Source organism: Onychostruthus taczanowskii, unplaced genomic scaffold, assembly GCF_017590055.1.
Source record: "Onychostruthus taczanowskii isolate IOZ18803 unplaced genomic scaffold, ASM1759005v1 scaffold22, whole genome shotgun sequence".
NCBI classification, from domain to species: domain Eukaryota; kingdom Metazoa; phylum Chordata; class Aves; order Passeriformes; family Passeridae; genus Onychostruthus; species Onychostruthus taczanowskii.
In genome coordinates, this window is record NW_024499462.1 from 1,277,767 (window position 1) to 1,296,776 (window position 19,010).

At 45.2% G+C, this 19,010-nt stretch overlaps 1 protein-coding gene across 2 annotated transcripts in view; it reads left to right on the forward strand.

Annotated features, from left to right (window-relative positions):
- The window catches only part of PRKG1 (protein kinase cGMP-dependent 1), a 361,757-nt gene that overhangs the window by 214,648 nt on the left and 128,099 nt on the right, over positions 1–19,010 (forward strand). For both annotated transcript variants that reach the window (XM_041404955.1, XM_041404954.1), the window contains exon 4: positions 14,987–15,092. In XM_041404955.1, the coding sequence (XP_041260889.1) occupies positions 14,987–15,092 (106 nt within the window). The remainder of the gene's footprint in view (positions 1–14,986; positions 15,093–19,010) is intronic.

The window sequence follows — 19,010 nt, forward strand, 5'->3', positions numbered from 1 at the left end:
GGGGTTGAGATTGGGGGTTGGAAGTGTCCAGTGATGAAAACTGGTGCATATCTTGTAGCAGACCCCAGGAAATCTCATCATTAAATCCTCTACTGTAGATAAAACCAGATAAAACCAAAAAGGACAGAGCCTTCCAACCAGAAGGAAAGAGAATTTTGCTGAATTGAAGTTGTTCCAATCCATTAAATAATTGCCTAATTATTGGGCCAGTTTGTATCTCCTATGCTCCTGGGTTCCTCTGCCTGAAATCCCATAGAATTCTAAATCAATCAATTCTCATGGAATTTAGGGTTCACTCTTGACACCTGTAACTTCTTCATTTAGAAAAAAAGCTGAGCCACCAGCATTTTTAATCAGAAAATCAATCCTTGGACATGCCCAACAAATGATATTTAAGATACTAACCACTGACATGGCAATAGATTAAAATCCTTCTGTTTTAGCTGGGAATTGTGGTTATTTTCACTTGTAGGAGCATTTCCAGTAGGAAAAATGGTGTTGGGTAGGCTGGAGATCTTCTTAATCCAGGAAGGATTGGGATCATCAGGGTTGAGGCTGAGCATCCTCCACCTCTGCTGACTCCAGAAGGCATCAAGAGGTGGTGGAACACAGGGTTGTACCCATGGAATGACTGCTTTTTCCAAAGTTATCCTGGGGATTTACTTGACAAGGTATCATTCTCAGAATTCACAGAATCACTGGGTTGCAAGAGATCTCCAAGATCATCGAGTCCAACCCAGCCCCGACACCTCAACTAAACCCTGGCACCCAGTGCCACATCCAGTCTGTTCTAAACACATCCAGGGATGATGACTCCACCACCTCCCTGGACAGACCATTCCAGAACTTTATCACCCTTTCTGTAAAAATCTTTTCCCTAATATCCAACCTATATTTACTTGAGGCTGTGTCCTCTGGTTCTGTCAGTGCTGCCTGGAGAAGACACCAACCCCAGCGGAGCACAGGCACCTTTCAGGAGCGGTACAGAGTGATAAGGACACCCCTGAGTCTCCTTTTCTCCAGGCTGAGCCCCCCCAGCTCCCTCAGTGGTTCCTCTCAGGGTTTGTGTTCCCAGCCCCTCTCCAGCCTCGCTGCGTCCTCTGGACACGCTCCAGCGTCTCAACGTCCTTCCCAAACTGAGGGGCCAGAGCTGGACACAGCACTCCAGGTGTGGCCTCACCAGTGCCAGCTACAGGGGCAGAATGAGCTCCCTGCTCCTGCTTTCTGCATCACAGAATGTTTTGGGCTGGGAGGGACCTTAAAATTTATTCAGTTCCACCCCCTGCCATGGGGGCCAACAGGAGAGCTGGAGAGGGACTGGGGACAAGGAATGGAGGGACAGGACACAGGGAATGGCTTCCCAGTGCTAGAGGGCAGGGATGGATGGGATATTGGGAAGGAATTGTTCCCTGGCAGGGTGGGCAGGCCCTGGCACAGGGTGCCCAGAGCAGCTGAGGCTGCCCCTGGATCCTGGAAATTGTCCAAGGCCAGGTTGGAGCAGCCTGGGATAGTGGAAGGTGTCCCTGCCCATGGCAGGGATGGGATTGGATGGGTTTCAAATCCCTTACAATCCAAACCTTTCTGGGATCCTGGGATTCAGTGAGCTGGGCCTGTGTTCTGCCTTGGAATCAGAATAACCTGGCCAAGTTTCGAGGCAGGGAATGAGTACCTGGGATATTTGTATGCTAATAATGAGGAATAAACAATCTATTGGGAGGCTGAGTATGTAATCAACGTTGTGGCTTAATTACACCACAGAGCTCACTGGGATAATTTACATTCCTGGGAAATTGATAGAGAAGGATGCAGCTTTTTGAGGAGAGCTGAGGAAGGGCTGACATGTGAATTACAGAGGTTTTCCAGATATGCCACAGTGTGTTTTATGCATGATAATCACAGAATCCCAGAAGGGTTTGGGCTGGAAATGCCTTGTGGGGCTCAGGTATCACCCAGCCACTGACGGATTCCTGTGGGAGAACCTCTCAGGGGATATTTTGGGTTAAGTGTTGTAGGGATTTGGGTTTGTCCCTGTTTTTCCCTCATCCAGGTACAATCAGCATTTTAAAAGATTGTCTTTCTCCTTCTCACACTTTGCTGCAGCTTTTTTATTGATCCATTTCATGTCATTTTGGGGATGTCTGGTTTATATTTCCTCCCAAATTCTCAGGGATGCAAAGAGATGCTTTTAATGCCACCACTAATTTTTACTTTCCCTTTTCTCTGCTAATTTTCATGTCCTTTCAAGTTTCCTCATTTCTCTCTTAATTTGTTTTGTATTTAAAGCTGACCATGGGGCAGAAGTTGGAAGTTTTCATTTCCGTGGGGACTAAATTGGAGTATTTTCAGCAGAAAGCAGGTCTGAAGCAGTTCTTTGGGGAATTGTTATTTGGGATCAAGGCTGCTTTAAGGATGAGACAGTTTGGGGGAAAAAAGGATCCAGCTGAGGTGACTCAGTAATTCTGACCTGGCAGTTTCCCACGTGTCTTGTCCTGTGGCACAGAGTCCTTTTCAGTGAATTTTGCTGAGAATTTTCAGCTTAAAATAAGATCTTGCAACTTATATATATATATATATCTTAATTTGTGGATTTTCCAGCACTTGTGCCTGCCCTTGGTTCTGGTTCCACTCCCCATCTTTGTGTGGTTCATTTAAATGCAGCTTCCTTTAAATGCCAGTTCATTATTGGCTGGTTTTCCTGCCTTTTTAAGGCAATAGAGGTTTGAAAACTCCATTCCTCTGCAATATTTAGTTCTGAATATATTTTCCCGCTCTGGCGAGCTGTCCTTGTTCTTTGTTGTAGAAATCTGTAAGGGAGTTTTCAAACCCCTCATTCCTCTGCAATATTTAGTTCTGAATATATTTTCCCGCTCTGGCGAGCTGTCCTTGTTCTTTGTTGTAGAAATCTGTAAGACAAATTCTTACTTTTTTTTTTTATGGAAGAGAAAGTGAGGAGAATATCCAATTCAAGCTCCAAATTAAAAGCAACTTCTCAAAACTCCCAGACCTCAGTAAATGAACTGGAGCTGCCTTCAACCCTGTGCTATTAAAACTCGATTAAAATCAGCCTGTTCCACTGGAATTCCCACCAGAATTTCTACAGAGGATCCATGTTTAATAAACATTCCAGCTCCTCTCTGATGAACACAAAACCCAAAGTTTTAAAGCTGTAAAAATGAACATTAAGGATTAAATTCTCCCTGGCCAAAATCACCGAGGCCCAATAGACACCCACCTTATCCTGACAGAAGAATGGGAAGGAATAAGTGAAAATAATGGAAATAATGGAAAACCAGTTGGTTTTGGGATTGGTGCTGCTGCCCTGGCTGTGTCTCAGCTCAATCTGATTTCACCCTTCATGTCAGAGCTGGCAGACTTGCAGAGAGCAAATTATTCCTCAAAAAAGGCCTCATTCAGTCAGTTGTGGATTATACTGGATAATAATTATAATAGAAAATAATAATAACAATAATTTAAAAAGATACAAATATAGTATAAATATAATATATAATATTAATTATTTATGATAATAAAAGTAGAATATTATAATAATACATAACAATACATAAAATATCTATTATTATTAATATTATTATTGTTGTTGTTGTTATCATCATCGTATCATTATTATATTTCCTACCAATTTTAGGAAATTATTCACAGGCCAACAAATGTGTGGAATTCCAGGGAGCTGCAAGCACATAAGTAAAGCTGCTGGAATCTGCTCCCTTGTTCTTTTTACATATTTTTTTTATCTATATATTCATTTCTGTGCAGCTTTGAAGCCTGTCCAGCACATCCTGTGTCTCACAGGATCAGAATCTTGAGGAATAAGTACCTTACAATCCCCTGAATCAGGAGGAATAAGTGCTTGAAACGTGGCCCTTGGGAGAGGTTAAATGTGCAACGAGAGGCAAAATTTAATGTTAGTGCAGAAATCACACAGGGGAGGATTTCAGGGTGCAGGGAGGATGAAAATCCTGTTTCAACAAGGGCTGGAAGCTACTGGATCTGCTTGCTGAAGCACCTGAAGGAAGTGGATGTCTCCTCTTTGTTTAAAAAGAACTCCAAGCTTCTCGTGTTGGGGGAGAAATTAATCCCAGGGTCACTGGGGCTGGAAAATCCCTGCCAGCCCATGGAGTCCCAGCTGTGCCAATGCCCACCTTGTCCCCAGCCCAGAGCACTGAGTGCCCCCTCCAGCCCTTCCTGGGACCCCTCCAGGGATGGGCACTCCAAAGCTCCCTGGGCACCCCCTGCCAAGGCCTGAGCAGCCTTTCCATGCAGAAATTCCTGCTGCTGTCCAAGCTGAGCCTCCCCTGGCCCAGCCTGAGGCCCTTTCCCCTTGTCCTGTCCCTGTTCCCTGGCAGCACAGCCCGACCCCCCCTGGCTGTCCCCTCCTGGCAGGGAGTTGTGCAGAGCCACAAGGTCCCCCCTGAGCCTCCTTTTCTCCAGGCTGAGCCCCTTTCCAGCTCCCTCAGCCCCTCCTGGGGCTCCAGCCCCTTCCCAGCTCCGTTCCCTTCCCTGGCCACGCTCCAGCCCCTCCAGAGCTCTCCTGAAGTGCTCCCTGTGATTGCTCTGGCTCTGTGCCTGGAGAGGCTGAACTGCTGGGATTGTTGGATCAGGGGAGCAGATTCTCCTCAGTGTCCATGGTCTCCCTCTTCCATCTCCCATCCTGAAATGGGGGCACACACGGAACCATCTCTGCCGTGTGCTGAAGTTCAGAGGCAAGGCCAGGTTGGACTTTGGGGCTTGGAGTAGCCTGGGACAGTGGAAGGTGTCCCTGCCCATGGCAGGGGTGGCACTGGGTGGGATTTAGGGTCCCCTTCAATTCAAACCATCCTGAGATTCTGGGATCCCATCTGCCACAGTCTCTCCTACCTCTGCCTGTCTCAGGTTTCCTTCAGTTTCTCTTGGTTTATCTAAATTTCGATCAAGCTGTCCTGAGGTTCATCTCAGCCTGGTTTCCCTGTGAGGGCCATCTCTCCTTTCCCTGCTCCTTCCAGCCTTGTCCTTCTCAAGTCCAATCAACCAAATCCAGCTTTAATCCATATTTTATACCTCCACACTTGTTAGCTCAGTCTTTCATGTCTGTTTCCCCCCAACAACTGAGCTCACTGCTGGCTCTCAAAAAATAAGAGCTCCTGAACAGCAGCATTGGCACATAATTTTCTCTGAAATCCATGAGCAAATTTTCCAGGGAAGGCAGATTTCAGTGTGTTTTATCCACGTTCACTGCTCTCTTTGGGATGCAGCAGCAAGTGCTGCGTGCATTATGGAAACTGGCTGCCGGCTGGGGACTGCAGAAATTTCAAAATAATTAATAAATGTTATTAGAGGAAGGAAAAAAGCTCCTCAATATTCCATTTTCAATGTGATTTCTGAGCATTCCAGCCGGGAGCTAACTACCACAGTCAGTGTTCAGTTAACAGTGTTTTCTGCCTGAGCCAGAACCCTCTGGAATGATGGAATGATGATTCTGCATATCAGGAAGGCATTTTTATTTGACATATGTATTAATCAAGAGCCAGAGGAGCGTTATGGCCCTGAACAACTCCTGTAAATGCATGGGGAATGTTTCTATTCCAGCTGTCCCTCGCAGCGTTTATTGAAACCCCACAAGTTTCCCTGATGGAATACACGGCGTTATTTCTGTTGGTATTATGGGTTTAATGGTTTGGAAAAGCAGCTCCTCGTGAATCCCATTAACCACTCTGCCAGCCAGGGAAATCCAGCCTCACCTGCACTGCTGGTGGGGTGGTTTGAGGAGCAGCCTTTGGGGGCTCAGGGCAAGGGGGGCAGAGTTTTTCCCAAAGTTGATGTGTGACCTCTGAAGGAAGAATTGGGGATCCCTCTTCCAGGTGGGATCTGCATGCCTGAGTGGGAAGGGACCCACAGGGATCATCCAGCTCAGCTCCTGGCCCTGCCCAGACACCCCAACAATCCCACCCTGTGTTGTTGTCCAAGTGCTCCTGGAGCTCTGGCAGCCTCAGTGGGGACTTTGGATGTTGTGTGGAAATAAAGATGGAAACCTGCCTGTGCTGCCACGGCACAGGGAGTGAGCCCACCCTGGCATTTGGGGGAAATTCATCTCCCACAGGAAACAAAGCAGGCAAAAAGAGGAATTTCCAATTCTTTCTGTGCACCCTGGAGCTGTTTTCCCAGCCCTGGGAGTCGTGCATGGCTGAAACCCCCTGCAACAAATGTTGCCCTAATTTCTTTATATCCTCCTTTCCCTCTTCAGAGAAATCCCTTATATTTATATATATATATTTGCTCTTTTTGCCCATAAACAGCTGGATTTCAGCTGGATTCCAGCAAGCTTTGTGCCTTTTGCACTGCCAGTGGCTCTGTTTAGGAGTTTAGTGGTGGATCTGGATTCTTGGTTGGACTCAGTGGTTCTTGAGGTCTTCTCCAGGCTTAGTGATTCCCGATCCTATGATTTTAGGATTCCATCTGCCTCCCAGTTTGGGTTGGAGCAGCAAACAGGTGTTGATGGGAGTGCCCTCCTTGTCCCCCACTCTCCATGTGTTGCTTTGCCACAGCAAAGGTTTTGCCACCCTGGTTTGGTTTTGGTGGAGAAACACCTCCCAGAGCTCCCACCACGTGTGATCCAAGTGCTGCTGGATCCAGACCTGCTCCTGCCACCCTACAAAGTTTCCCCATGTTGACTTCTGGAGCAGACACCTCAAAAAGGCTCTGAAGTGACAGGAGTGCCATCTCGGGGTGTCTGAACAGTTCCCCCCTGTGAATATTTTAGAATTGCCCTTTTCCCTTTCCCTGCTCCTCAGCACCTGCTGCTGCTCTTTATGCAGTGCCTGTGGTGTCCACAGCTCTCCAAGTGCTGGAGCAAGGAAAATCCCAGAGATCAGCTCACTTCAGGAAGAGATAGGTGCAAAGTTGGGAATAAAAAGCCAATGGATGTCAAACCTGACATGATATTGAGGCTGCACAGGAGCAGGATTGAATTAGAATTGGAGAATCCATCAGGTGGGAAAAGATCTCTAAGCTGGAAGTGTTCAAGGCCAGGCTGGACAGGGCTTGGAGCAGCCTGGGACAGTGGAAGGTGTCCCTGCCACGGCAGGGGTGACACTGGATAGGATTTAAGATCCTTCCAACCCAAACCACTCAGGGAATCTGTGATGATCCTGTAATCCCAGATCTCCTGTGGGGATGGGATATCCTTGGATTTGGGATTTGTTTGATAGAGGAAGTCCCTAAAAACCCCAGCTTTTCCCACAGGGCAGTGGATTAATGCAGCCCCTGCTCTGCAGCTCCTCTGGGCTTAAATAGCACAGCAAACCCTTTAGGACAGACCTGCACAAGCCAGGGATAACACCCCAGGGATTTTACAGCATGGGACAGGTTTCTATGCAGTGTGGAAAACAGGTAATGCTCAGGAGAGGAAAATCTGAGCAGGGGTTATTTAATCATTGTGTAGGAAATGCTGCTCTTGGGAAATAAAGAAAGCTTGGAAACGCAAGGAATTACTGCAAAGTTCATTTAGCTAAGTGCCTCTTTTTAATCACACCAAGAGAAGCTTTTGTGTCGTTGGGGTTTCGAGCTGCTTCATGTTCCCGGTGTGCTGCCAAGCCCCGCTTTAACTGCTCCGTGTTTCTCAAAACAGGAGTTGCAGCTCAAAGCTGGAAGTTTAGCTTTGTTTGCAGATGGCAGCAATGGGGCAATTCTGTTTGGTGTTCAGTTGCAGGTTGATGGGCAGCATTTTGCAGGAAATGTGCAGCTGAGCGTGGGGCAAGGAGACAAAATCCTCACTGCTGCTGCTGTTCTCGGACAAGTTGTGCTGGCTGAAGTTCATTCCAGGCTGGTTTGGGTTGGGAGCTCAAATCCCACCCAGCGCCACCCCTGCCATGGGCAGGGCCACCTTCCACTGTCCCAGGCTGCTCCAAGCCCTGTCCAGCCTGGCCTTGGGCACTGCCAGGGATCCAGGGGCAGCCACAGCTGCTCTGGGCACCCTGTGCCAGGGCCTGCCCACCCTCCCAGGGAAGGATTTCTTCCTCATATCTCATCTAAATCTGGTTTATGTGAGTAGATTTTAGAAACTTCAGCGAGTTTTGATTTAAATGGAGAGAAGGTCTGATTTATACTACAACATTTCAGGCTTGCAGAGAAAATAGAAGGTCAAGAACACACCATGGCTTTCCTGTGAGATTATTTTCCTTGCAGCCTCTCAAGGGTGTGTGGTTTTTCCCTCTGTCTCTTTTCCTCAATGTCTTTTTCCTGGTAAAACCAAATCCCATCTGGAGAAGGGAAGCCCCAGCCCTGGAGCCGCTTGGTGGACAAGGGACAAGAAATTTTGTACATCCCTAGGATGTACAAGTATCTCAGTGCTGTGATTATTTCCATTTTCTTCCTGTCATTTCTGTGGAGGGGATTGTGAGGTTCACCTTCACCAGTCTTACAATCCCAGAATAATGCATTCCACTGCTTTATTTTATATTATTTAGTCCAAAACTCCTTTGTTTCTCTGCGTGTCCTGTTGCTCAGCAGAATCATTCTGCTCCAAACATCCTGTAAAAAGAGATCTTTCATGTTGCTTTACACCCAGACAGCTGCAGTTTGGCTTTCCCTTTCTATTTTAGCATTTTAAGGACCATCACCTCAGAGCATATTTTAATTTTGTCCCATCCAAAGCCCACGGGAGCAGCTCGGAGCTCCAGCAGCAAAATAAATTCAAGCAGTTGAACTAGGGAAAAAAAAAAAACAAAACTACAAAGCAGCTCTAAAAACAAAAGTGACACCTTCCCTTTGGAAACTCTGGAGCTGAGTGTCCAGGATGCTGCTCCAGGGCTCCAGGGAGGATCCCTGCAGAGGCAGGGGCACCCTGGGGATGCCCTTAGCTCCAGCAGTGCTGGGACCTGGAGGGATGTTTGGGATTAGCACTGGGATGTTTGGGACTGGTTACGGAGGGAAAACTGCACTTTTTAGTCACCTTTTTAGTGCTGTTCTTCCTGTTCCCTTTTTAATGGTGCCCCACATCAACTTCTCCATTCATTAACACCTTCCCTTCCAACCCAGGGCTGTGTTAAGATCCCCTCTTTAATTGGGAATATTAATTTTCCTTGGGATTGGAGCTCCTGTAGACAAGGAGCTAGAACTGATTTGTGATCTCTTTTAAATGTGAATTTATTACTTTCCCCATTCCCCTTTCCTGGCATGCCAGTGGTTTGTCCCAGGCTGAATCTCCACCTTCCAGGAGAGATTTGTGTTGTTTTCCCCTTTTCCTTCCCCAGATAACTGCAGACATTTTCCCTCACCCCATCTCACAGTCAGTGAACTAAATGAGTTCTTTAATTTGAGACTTCTGACCTGCCTGAGATCCTTTCTGGCTTTCCATTAATCTCACCTTACACACGTCACTCTCCATCACACTCCAAACAGGATTTGGGAGTATTTCTTGTGGGCCTCCGGCTTGTTCTTCCTGAATTATTTCAGCTTTCAGTGTGCAGGACTGAAGAAGATTTCTGAAGTAGCTTGGGAGCTTGTACAAGGGTTAATTAAAAACCTGGGCAAACCTCTGTGTTGTAAGAATGTGAGCAGAGCAGGGATGGGAGGAATAAGAGGTGACAGGGAAACGTTATGTAAAATAACAGCTTGCAAGGAGCAGATCAGGATGGGTAATTAGCAGGGGTTGTAGTACAAGTGGTTTGAAATTCCAAGGAAAAATACCTGATGCAATTGAACACTTCCTTAATTAATCCCTGCCAGCACTTCTCATTAAGGCTGAGGAGTTTGGAGGCTGCAGGAGAGGATGGAGAGGTTTGGGGGAGACAGCAAAGATTGGGAATGATGTTAGGGAAAAACAAACACCAGGGAAACATCAGGGGCCTTCACTTGATCAAATCACCCAGGTGAGGTTATTCCTGAATGTGAAAAATGCTTATTTTATGACTGGCTTTTTGTAAATATTAAAATTAATATCATATGTGTTATGTTAGAAAGTTATGCTGTATTAATTTTCTTAAGTAATGTGTTAAATACAGTTTTAGTTTATAACATAATGTGAAAATAGAACATCTTTAAAAAAAGATACTTTTTTTAAAGAGAGGAATGAGGTACTGGCACCAAGATAGCAGCCACAGGACACCTAAATCTTTCAGAGAAAGAGAATTTATTGCTCCATTACCAGAAGAAACTAACTTCTTCCTGCCTCGCTCAGCCCTGAGGCTGTCAGGATTCAGAGGAAGAAGTTGACACTGACCAGACAGAATCCTTTGTTTGAGTGGAATTTATGCATCATGTGTGTGGTGTGTGAATGTGCAACAGGCTGTTGCTTTTAAGGGTTAATCCTCTGCTAACGTGTGTCCTTTTTTTGGGCTTATTTTGCCCAGAAAAGGTACCCGGACTGTCTGTAACTCTTTGTTTTTATTGTCTCATATTGTCCTAATCCAAATTGTCCAAATTTGTATCACTCTAATTTTATTACTATTTTTGTAACCATTTTATTACTATTAAACTTTTAAAATTTTTAAAACAAGTGATTGGCGTTTTCCCCACTGAATAATTCATTGGGAGTTTTCTGTGGCATGTTGGGACAGGAGGTTGGATTACTCCAAGAGAAATCCTAGGATCCTGCACAGCACCTGCTCCAGCTGATTGTACTTAGCCCTGGCTGATAGATGTTGTCAGATCTGTTTAACACTGTTAAATTCAATAGTTTCAGCTGCCTTTTTAATACTCAATTTATATTTATATGTAATACTCCAGGTGGTTTTGTTCAAGAGCAGAGTTTGGTAATAACAATTTCCCTCCCCTTCTTTCCTTGGTCTTTTCTGATCTTCTCCAGGCAGGTGTTGTTCCTAAGCAAACCTTACACACTTCCTTGGAGTTTTGGGTTTCCTGGAGCTGACTGGAGTGAAAGCAGAGCTCCCTGGATGTCCCACATCCTTCCTGCTTCCTTTCCTCCTCAAAAAACCTGCATTTATTATTTGTCACCTCTGAGATCAGGGATTGAACAGCAGCCCAAGCATTCCAGGCATGTGACCTTGGGCAATTCCAGGGATCCAGGGGCAGCCACAGCTTCTCTGGGAAATCCATTCCAGGGTCTGCCCACTCTCCCAGGGAAGAATTCCTTCCCAAAATCCCATCTAACCCCACCCACTGGCAGTGGGAGTTTTTCTCTGCATTTATCCTCAAGCAAATTAAAATTACTCCTTCCCTACTGTCAAAACCCCCCTGGGGAACAATGGGAAAGGACCTCCTGAAAAATGGGATAACAGGATGGAGTCATCCTTGTCCCAGTGCTGCTGTTAGAAACTTGGGACAGAAACATCTGGGAATAAAGGAATTTATTCCTGCTCCAGCCCTTGGATGCATCCTCTGCATCACTCCATGCTGTATTCTGGAGCCTGCTGGAGCCTCCCTCATAATTCCCAGAGTGTTTGGTGGGATAAAGCAATTCCATGTGCTCCTCCTGCTCAGTTCAATGTGCTTTTATCGTCATTTCATACCTGAAACAGCAGGCACCAGAAACAGCTGGAAATGGCTGTGTTTTCCCCTGTGGTCAATTCCCTGCAAAATCCAGCCCAGGTGGGAGGAGGGTTAAATAGGAGTGGGAATTTGATGTTTAGCCTGCCAAAAAAAGCCCTGAGGACACAAAGTTGTGGCTGTTCCTTTGCCTGAGGGCAGATAAACAAACAATTTTTGGGATAAAATAGCCCAAAAGCCAAAGTGAGCTGATGAATTGCAGCTTGGGGTGCAAAGGAATAATAACTTTCAGGTCTGGTAGCGCTGCCAGCAGCACTTGGGCTGAGGATGATTCACCTGATGATCCTTGAAAAAACTTGGGAAGGCTTCAGTGAGCACATTAAAAACTTGGGAAGCTGCTTAAAGAATGCAAGGCCATGTGAATATTGCATTTCATTTGGGAGATAGAGCCCCTGCTGGCTGCTCTGATTTCAAGGATTTTTTAATTTTCAGGACTTCCACACCTATCTAACGTAAAATGTATAATATTAAATAATGTCAACAGCATTTAAATTGCTCTTTTGTAAATATTTAACTTAAAACTTTGCATTTCCTCCCCTTATTTCACTGCCTCTGCCTGTGAGGAAGTGAAAAAGGAGGTGATGATCTTTAGCCACTGACTGGGTTCATGAGAAGAAATTAAGCAAAATAGCCCAAACTTGGTCCTTGGGCAGGCTGGAGGTGTGATGGAAGTACTGAAATTAAAGGGAATTAAGGCCTGGAGGTGTTCAATAATGAATGATCCCGGTTATTTAGAGATCTAGGGCTGTTCAACCTGCAGAAGGGAAGGCTCTGGACATGGAAGAACCAGCTGGGACATATCCCAGGCTTTGGGCTGGACTGTGCACCCCTCTGTTCACCCCTTTCAGCTGGGATGTATTTTCGTGTGTTCCCAAGTAAATAAATAGGAAGAAAAGTTTGGAAATAGTTCTTTTTGAAAAAGAAGTTCAAAACTGTTTATTGAGTTTTTAAATTAGATTTAATCAGGCATGTTGATGGAGAGAGGGGTTTGATTCATTTACTGAAATCATTGATTTAGACAATTTCAGTCAGCTTCAATCGGAAATTAGGGCTTAACCATGGCAAGCATTCCAAATTTAAACTTTAATGATAACATCTCCACCCCCATCCAGTTCTGACCCAGAAAATCCTGATTCTTTTGCCTCAGCTCTTCCCTGTTTCTCCAGCAGCATTTCCTTTGTCTTCAGCCCTTGAACCACAGCAGAAATCTGTCAGAAATCATAATTCCCATCAATCTGTTGTTTTAATGTGCAATTCAAATATTCTGCAGTACCCAATCACCTCACCTGGAGAGCTCCTACAACTGCAGCCATATAGAAATCACAGGTTTGGGCATCCCTGCCCAAACTCCTGTGGGCTTTTGGATGAGCAGTGGTTTTGTTGTGTGCTGTTCCAAAGATCAAACAGAGTCCCAGCTATGGCTGGGAGGAAAAAATAGCCCCAGCTATTTTGCTGGGCAGAAAAAAAAGGGTAAAAGAGGCAATAAACTTAAATTGTAGCATCACAGCTCTGATTGCAGGATGATGTTTCAGATTATTGAGAAAGGAAACTCCTGTGGCAGACATATCTGCTTCCATCATTTTGTTTCTCACATTCGTTTCTGGTTGTGCCTCCTGCAGTCAGGGAATGGGATATTTTATATTTTACTTCCAGCATCCAGCACAGGCTCTGTGGAGAGGGATGGGCCAGGAAATCTCTGCCTGTGTCTGTTCTAATTCCCAGTGGATGTTAAATTTGCAGAACATATCCCAAAGATATATTTTTCATTTTAGGGCACTACTAAATAGATAACTTTGAAGTCTTTAGAGGCATCAAATCCCACAGGATTCCTCCTGTTTCTTCAGCCCTGACAGGGGGTTTCAGCACAACAGGAGATGCTGCTCATGCTGATTATAAGGGTCCTGCTGACATTTAAATCTCTACCCTGATTAGCCTTTAGTAAAGCAGCTGTTTGTCATTAAGGCAGGAGAAACGAGACTATAAGGTGTGATTAATGGTTTAATTAATGCAGGAGTGCAGTGTCTGCACTTCAGTAACTTCCTGGGCTTTGTGGACGTTGGGGGGGCTGGTTTGTGAATTTATTAAAATATATAGGATATATCATATGGGCGGGGGTGTGTGTATCTATCTGTGTATATATAAATATATAAAAAACATGTATATTCTATATAGAGGATATCCTAAATCCATAGGATTTTATTAAAATGTGTACCATAGAACAGTGTGTTATGGCTGTAAAATGAGAGAGTAGCACCTCCCCACAGTTCCTGACAGGGGATGTTGGGCTGTGCTGCCAGGGAACAGGGACAGGACAAGGGGAAAGGGCCTCAGGCTGGGCCAGGGGAGGCTCAGCTTGGACAGCAGCAGGAATTTCTGCATGGAAAGGGTGCTCAGGCCTTGGCAGGGGCTGCCCAGGGAGCTTTGCAGTGCCCATCCCTGGAGATGTTGCTTTGATTGTAAAACTAAAAATACTTATCCAAGAGAAGTTTCTGTGTTGAAAACTGGGGGCTGTTCTGCCTTGCAATTCTAGAAGAAATCTTTGAGTTTGCACTTTGAAGGTTTTCTATCTTGCAAATGTAGTTAGGGATTAAAACTCATTAAGGAGGAGGTTTGGGAACTGAAGGACCAGCAAATCAAAGCCCATTCATTTCATGGATTTTATCAGTGAGAGTATTTGTAAATACTCTTTTGCTGAAAGTCTCTTTGCTTTGTGCTGTTTCCTGCAGTCAAATGGAGGTATGGGGATGGAATTTATTGCATTTGCTGTCTGAAAAAAAAAAGAAATTAATATGAGTGTAGAGGTCTCGGGAATAGTTTTAATCAAACTGTTTCTCCAAGGAGGAGCCCTATTATAAACTGTGTATACTCAAGCATTTATGGTTAATGCAAGTGTCTAAGCCACAGCTGAGATGAAAACTGGACCTTTGGGGGTTCTGCTCTCTGTGCACTGGTTTTTCCTTTTTTTACCATGGAATTTTGCCTCTGAAGAATAGGATGTGGTGTTTGGTGAGTGACTCAGATGTCTTGGAATTCAGCAGGAACCGGAAAAGTAAAGCTGGAAAAGAATACTGTCAAAACCTCCTTGGCTGGGAGGTGGTTCATTACCAGGGTGTAACAGGGCTTGGGTCTGGAAATTTCCTTGGGAGCAAGATGAAACCTCAATGGATTTTGCTGGACAATGCACTAAAAGTGTCCCAAAACCACTCAGGTTGTGATGAACTGACCCCAAATCCTTGCTCACCTTTGGCTTTCCTAGATTTCTCCTCCTCTCACAGCTGCTTTCAGGCCATCCTTCCAAAACCCCACATCCACCTCCTACCCCAGGATGTTCCCAATCCCCTCAGTGCATGCTTTCATGTCCAGCAGCTGAATTTCCTGGTTTGCAGTGTTCCCCATTCCCAATGACATCGTTTTCCTCTGCAGTTCACAACAGGAATTTGGACATTTTTTTGCTAATCACATTTTCCCCTTGTCTTGTTTTTTCCAGCTCTCGTAAATGTGAAACTTTGGGCTATTGATCGGCAATGTTTTCAAACAATAATGATGAGGACTGGCCTCATCAAGCATACTGAGTATATGGAATTTTTGAAAAGGTATGGCACTTGTTTATTTATCCAAAAATCCCATGAAACTGCCGTCCTCTCTTGCTTTTTTTTTTTTTCTTCTGTGAGTGCAGTATTTGATTTGTTTCCTTCTCATCTCTTTCAGTTTTAATGATTATTACTATTCTGATTATTTGCTGTTTGCCCCTCCTCCTGAGAGGAGGGGGAGCTTTGCTGTGGGGGAGTTTGATTCCTGTTGTGAGTTATTCATTGGCAAAGAGTCCCAGAGCTGAGGGGTGAGAGACAAGCTTTCATATGAGTCATTCAAAGTGTGTCAGAAAAGACACATTTTTACAAAAAAAACCACCCTTTCAAGGGAAAAATCTGGGGTTTAAACTGGTTCAGATCCATCCGGGCTGTGTTCTTGTGCTTCTGGAAGTAAAATGGGAGTTTTTAGGAAAGCAGATCTTTAGGTTACTGTAAAATGCAGGTTGGATGAGTAACATAAACATTAAGACAGAAAAACAAATCCTTCACTCATTTAATTTGATTTTCCCAAAAATTCCTTCAGAGATTTAAGGCTTGGAGAGGATAAATAATAAATAATCAATAATCCTGGTTATTTGGGGAGCCGGGGGTGCTCACCTGGAGAGGAGAAGGCTCCAGGGAGAGCTCAGAGCCCCTGCCAGGGCCTAAAGGAGCTCCAGGAGAGCTGGAGAGGGACTGGGGACAAGGGATGGAGGGACAGGACACAGGGAATGGCTTCCACTGCCAGAGGGCAGGGATGGATGGGATATTGGGAATTAGGAATTGTTCCCTGGGAGGGTGGGCAGGCCCTGGCACAGGGTGCCCAGAGCAGCTGTGGCTGCCCCTGGATCCCTGGCAGGGCCCAAGGCCAGGCTGGACAGGGTTTGGAGCAGCCTGGGACAGTGGAAGGTGTCCCTGCCCATGGCAGGGGTGGCACTGGATGGGCTCTAAGGTCCCTTCCAACCCAAACCATTCCATGATTTCATGAAATCCAGTGCCAGAGTGTAAGGAACAGATTGTGTTTCATGTCACCAAAGTGATCCCACAGGGAAGGAAATGTCAGGAATTGTAGGGAAGGGGAGGCCCAGGCCACTGTGAGGCTTTCAGCCATCTCAGTGCTGCTCAGACATTACTAAGCTGTTACCACAGCAGGCTTGTCCCAGTTAGTATTGGAGAGGAAAGGGACTCAGGGAAAAGAAAAGAATAATAATGACAGTAATAAAAAATAAAAATGATAATAATGCCATTATTAATTTATACAAGTATATATTATTTAAAATATATATTATATAGCATGTATAATAGAAATATAGATATATAAAATATAACATCTACGTGATACAGAGGATCCTTTAGGTTGGAAAAGCCCTCTAAGATCGTTGAGTCCAGCCATTCCCCCAGCACTGCCAAGGCCACCACTGTCCATGTCCCCAAGTGCCACATCCACATAGCTTTAAATCCCTGCAGGGATGGGGACTCCACCATGCCCTGGGCAGCTGTGCCAGTGCCTGACCACCCTTTCCAGGAGGAATTTTCCCCAGTGTCCCTTCTAAACCTCCCCTGGGCCAGCCTGAGGCTGTTCCTCTTGCTCTTGTTCCCTGGGAGCAGGGGGTGAGCACAGTGTGATCTCCAGATCAGAACCAGGAAGGCGATCCCATGGGATTGATGCTCTGGGATGAGGGTGACAGTTCAGCCAGAGCCAGGGAATTAATCCAAGCTGGGATTTGATCTGGGAGCAGAGTCCTGCCCAAGTGACTCCTTGGCTGACCCCAGCTTCTCCTTGTGGGCTGGAATTCCACTGGGCTCATTGCAGGCAGGGATGGAAGTACTCCTGGGAAAGGAATGAAACTCAGGTATTTGGTGAGGTCAGAAATTCCCTGGAGAGGGCCAGGAGCTCCCCGGCAATGTCCCACAGCTGGAAAAGCATGGCTGAGCTTTTTTCAGGTGTCTCTGTTGATGACTATATCAACAGCCCAGCTCAGGAGAGGAAACAGAACCTGCTGCTGTGTTTTAGGGGTTTAAAACCCATCCCTGCCAGCATTAAAAAGCTTTTCAACAAACCCAGGAATGGGTGTGGGATCAGCTCTGGGGTGGAGCAGCTGGAGCAGGCCCCATGCTCACATTAAGCTTTGAAGCTCTGAGCTTTAATAGAGATTTTCCAGAACATTGTCAAGATTAATTTGGATTCAGGTCCTGCAGAGCCTGCCCAGCTTTAGTTTTAAAGCAAGTAATGTGAGGAGGAAACCAAGGAGTGTTTCCTCAATCTGTGGCTGTGCTGCTTGAACACAGCCTCTGGCACATTAGAAAGGCCTAAGGCAAGCAAATAAATATTTATTTTACAAAATCTTGCATTTCCAATTTAGGAAAGGTATTTCTTTCATTTGGAGCACCTGTAGGAAGGTCCTTAAAAAATGTTACTTCCCATTGGGTCTTCCACTTGGGCTCTGGGCATCTTTAGCTGTCTCAAGCTCAGTTTAAATGTCATACGGAACGTGAAAGACTCATTTTTAGATCCCATTTCTTACATTAAGTGCTTATTTTTATATCCCATTTGCTACATTAAATGCTTATTTTAAAGATGCTTTCCTTCAAAATGTTTCTAATGAAAGCCAGGATACATCCTGAAAAGGAGCTTGTTGATTGTTGACTTTATTCTTTGCTTTTGGGGGGTTTGGGGCTTTATTTTTCCTTTCCTGTATTAATACATGAACACAAATGCTCTTGTTAAGAAAGAAATTGAATAAAAAATAACGGTTTGAATGGTGGCTGCCCATAGAAAAGTCAGTGGGGTTGGACAGGATTTTTTCCTGTTGATATAAATCTAAAAAGTCCCTCTCTAATTGTGCCATTATCACAATAACTGAATTATCACTGTCTCCAACAACAGATTTTCATGTGGGAGCAAAGCACAGCAAAAATTAAACTTCTGGGGGTGAAGTGAGGCTGTTCATTTAGTTAATTTTGTTTTATTCTCATTTATCCTGCTGAAAATAAGTGCAGCTGGATTTCCAGGGCTCTCTGGGAATATCACTCCAATGGCATAATGAATTTGCTGGAGTTTTCCTCAGCAGGAACATCCCGCTGGCACAGGGCAGCTGCTGCTCCTTAGGGCCACCCTTAGGTGTCAATCCATTATTCTGAAAGCCAGGAGAAAACCATAAAACCAGGAAAAATCCATTTCCTGGCTGAGAAATCCAGGAGTGCCTTCCCGACGGGTCCTGGGCTGGAACGCTGTATCCCACATTGCTCCAAGGAGTCTTGCACTAAGAAAAGTTGGGATAAATCCCATGACTGATATAAAGCAACTCTCCTGGAGCAAGCAAGTGAATATCCTTTTCCTGAGGAATATCATTTTTCTGAGGAACCAGTCCATGCCTCCCTTCCCAAAATCAGCAGATGATCCCTGATGGGATAAAAAGCCACCCTAATTCCATGGCAGCGCCTGCTCCAAGGAGGGGCTGGAAAAGCTGGCTGGTTTTTGATCCCTGTGGGTACCTGTGTCTGGGTTTGAAAGACCAGGTGTCTGCTAAGGAAGGCAGGAGCCTCTCTTGAAATAGAAAATGTAAAGCTCCTCCCTCTGAATTGTTATAATTTTGAAATTAAGGGGCTCTCAGGCAAAGATATGGGAAGAGGAATAACAGTTCTTTACTAGGGGGGAAAAAACCCAAACAAACAAACCCCACCAATGCAGTAATACAAAACAACACAGACAGAGTCAGAGCAGGACCTGGCCCCCCTGTGTGTCAGGGTGGTGGCACAGTCCCATTCCGAACAGCTGGACCTTGAACAGAAGATATCCCCCCACACTTAGGAGGGATGAGTCATGAAAAAGATAGAAAACACTGGCCCAGCTGGTAATAGAATACATACTTTTGGTTCCATCTTGCATTGCAACCTAAGACAACCTGCAAGATGAATCAGAGCAGTGAGTCCCTTGGAAAA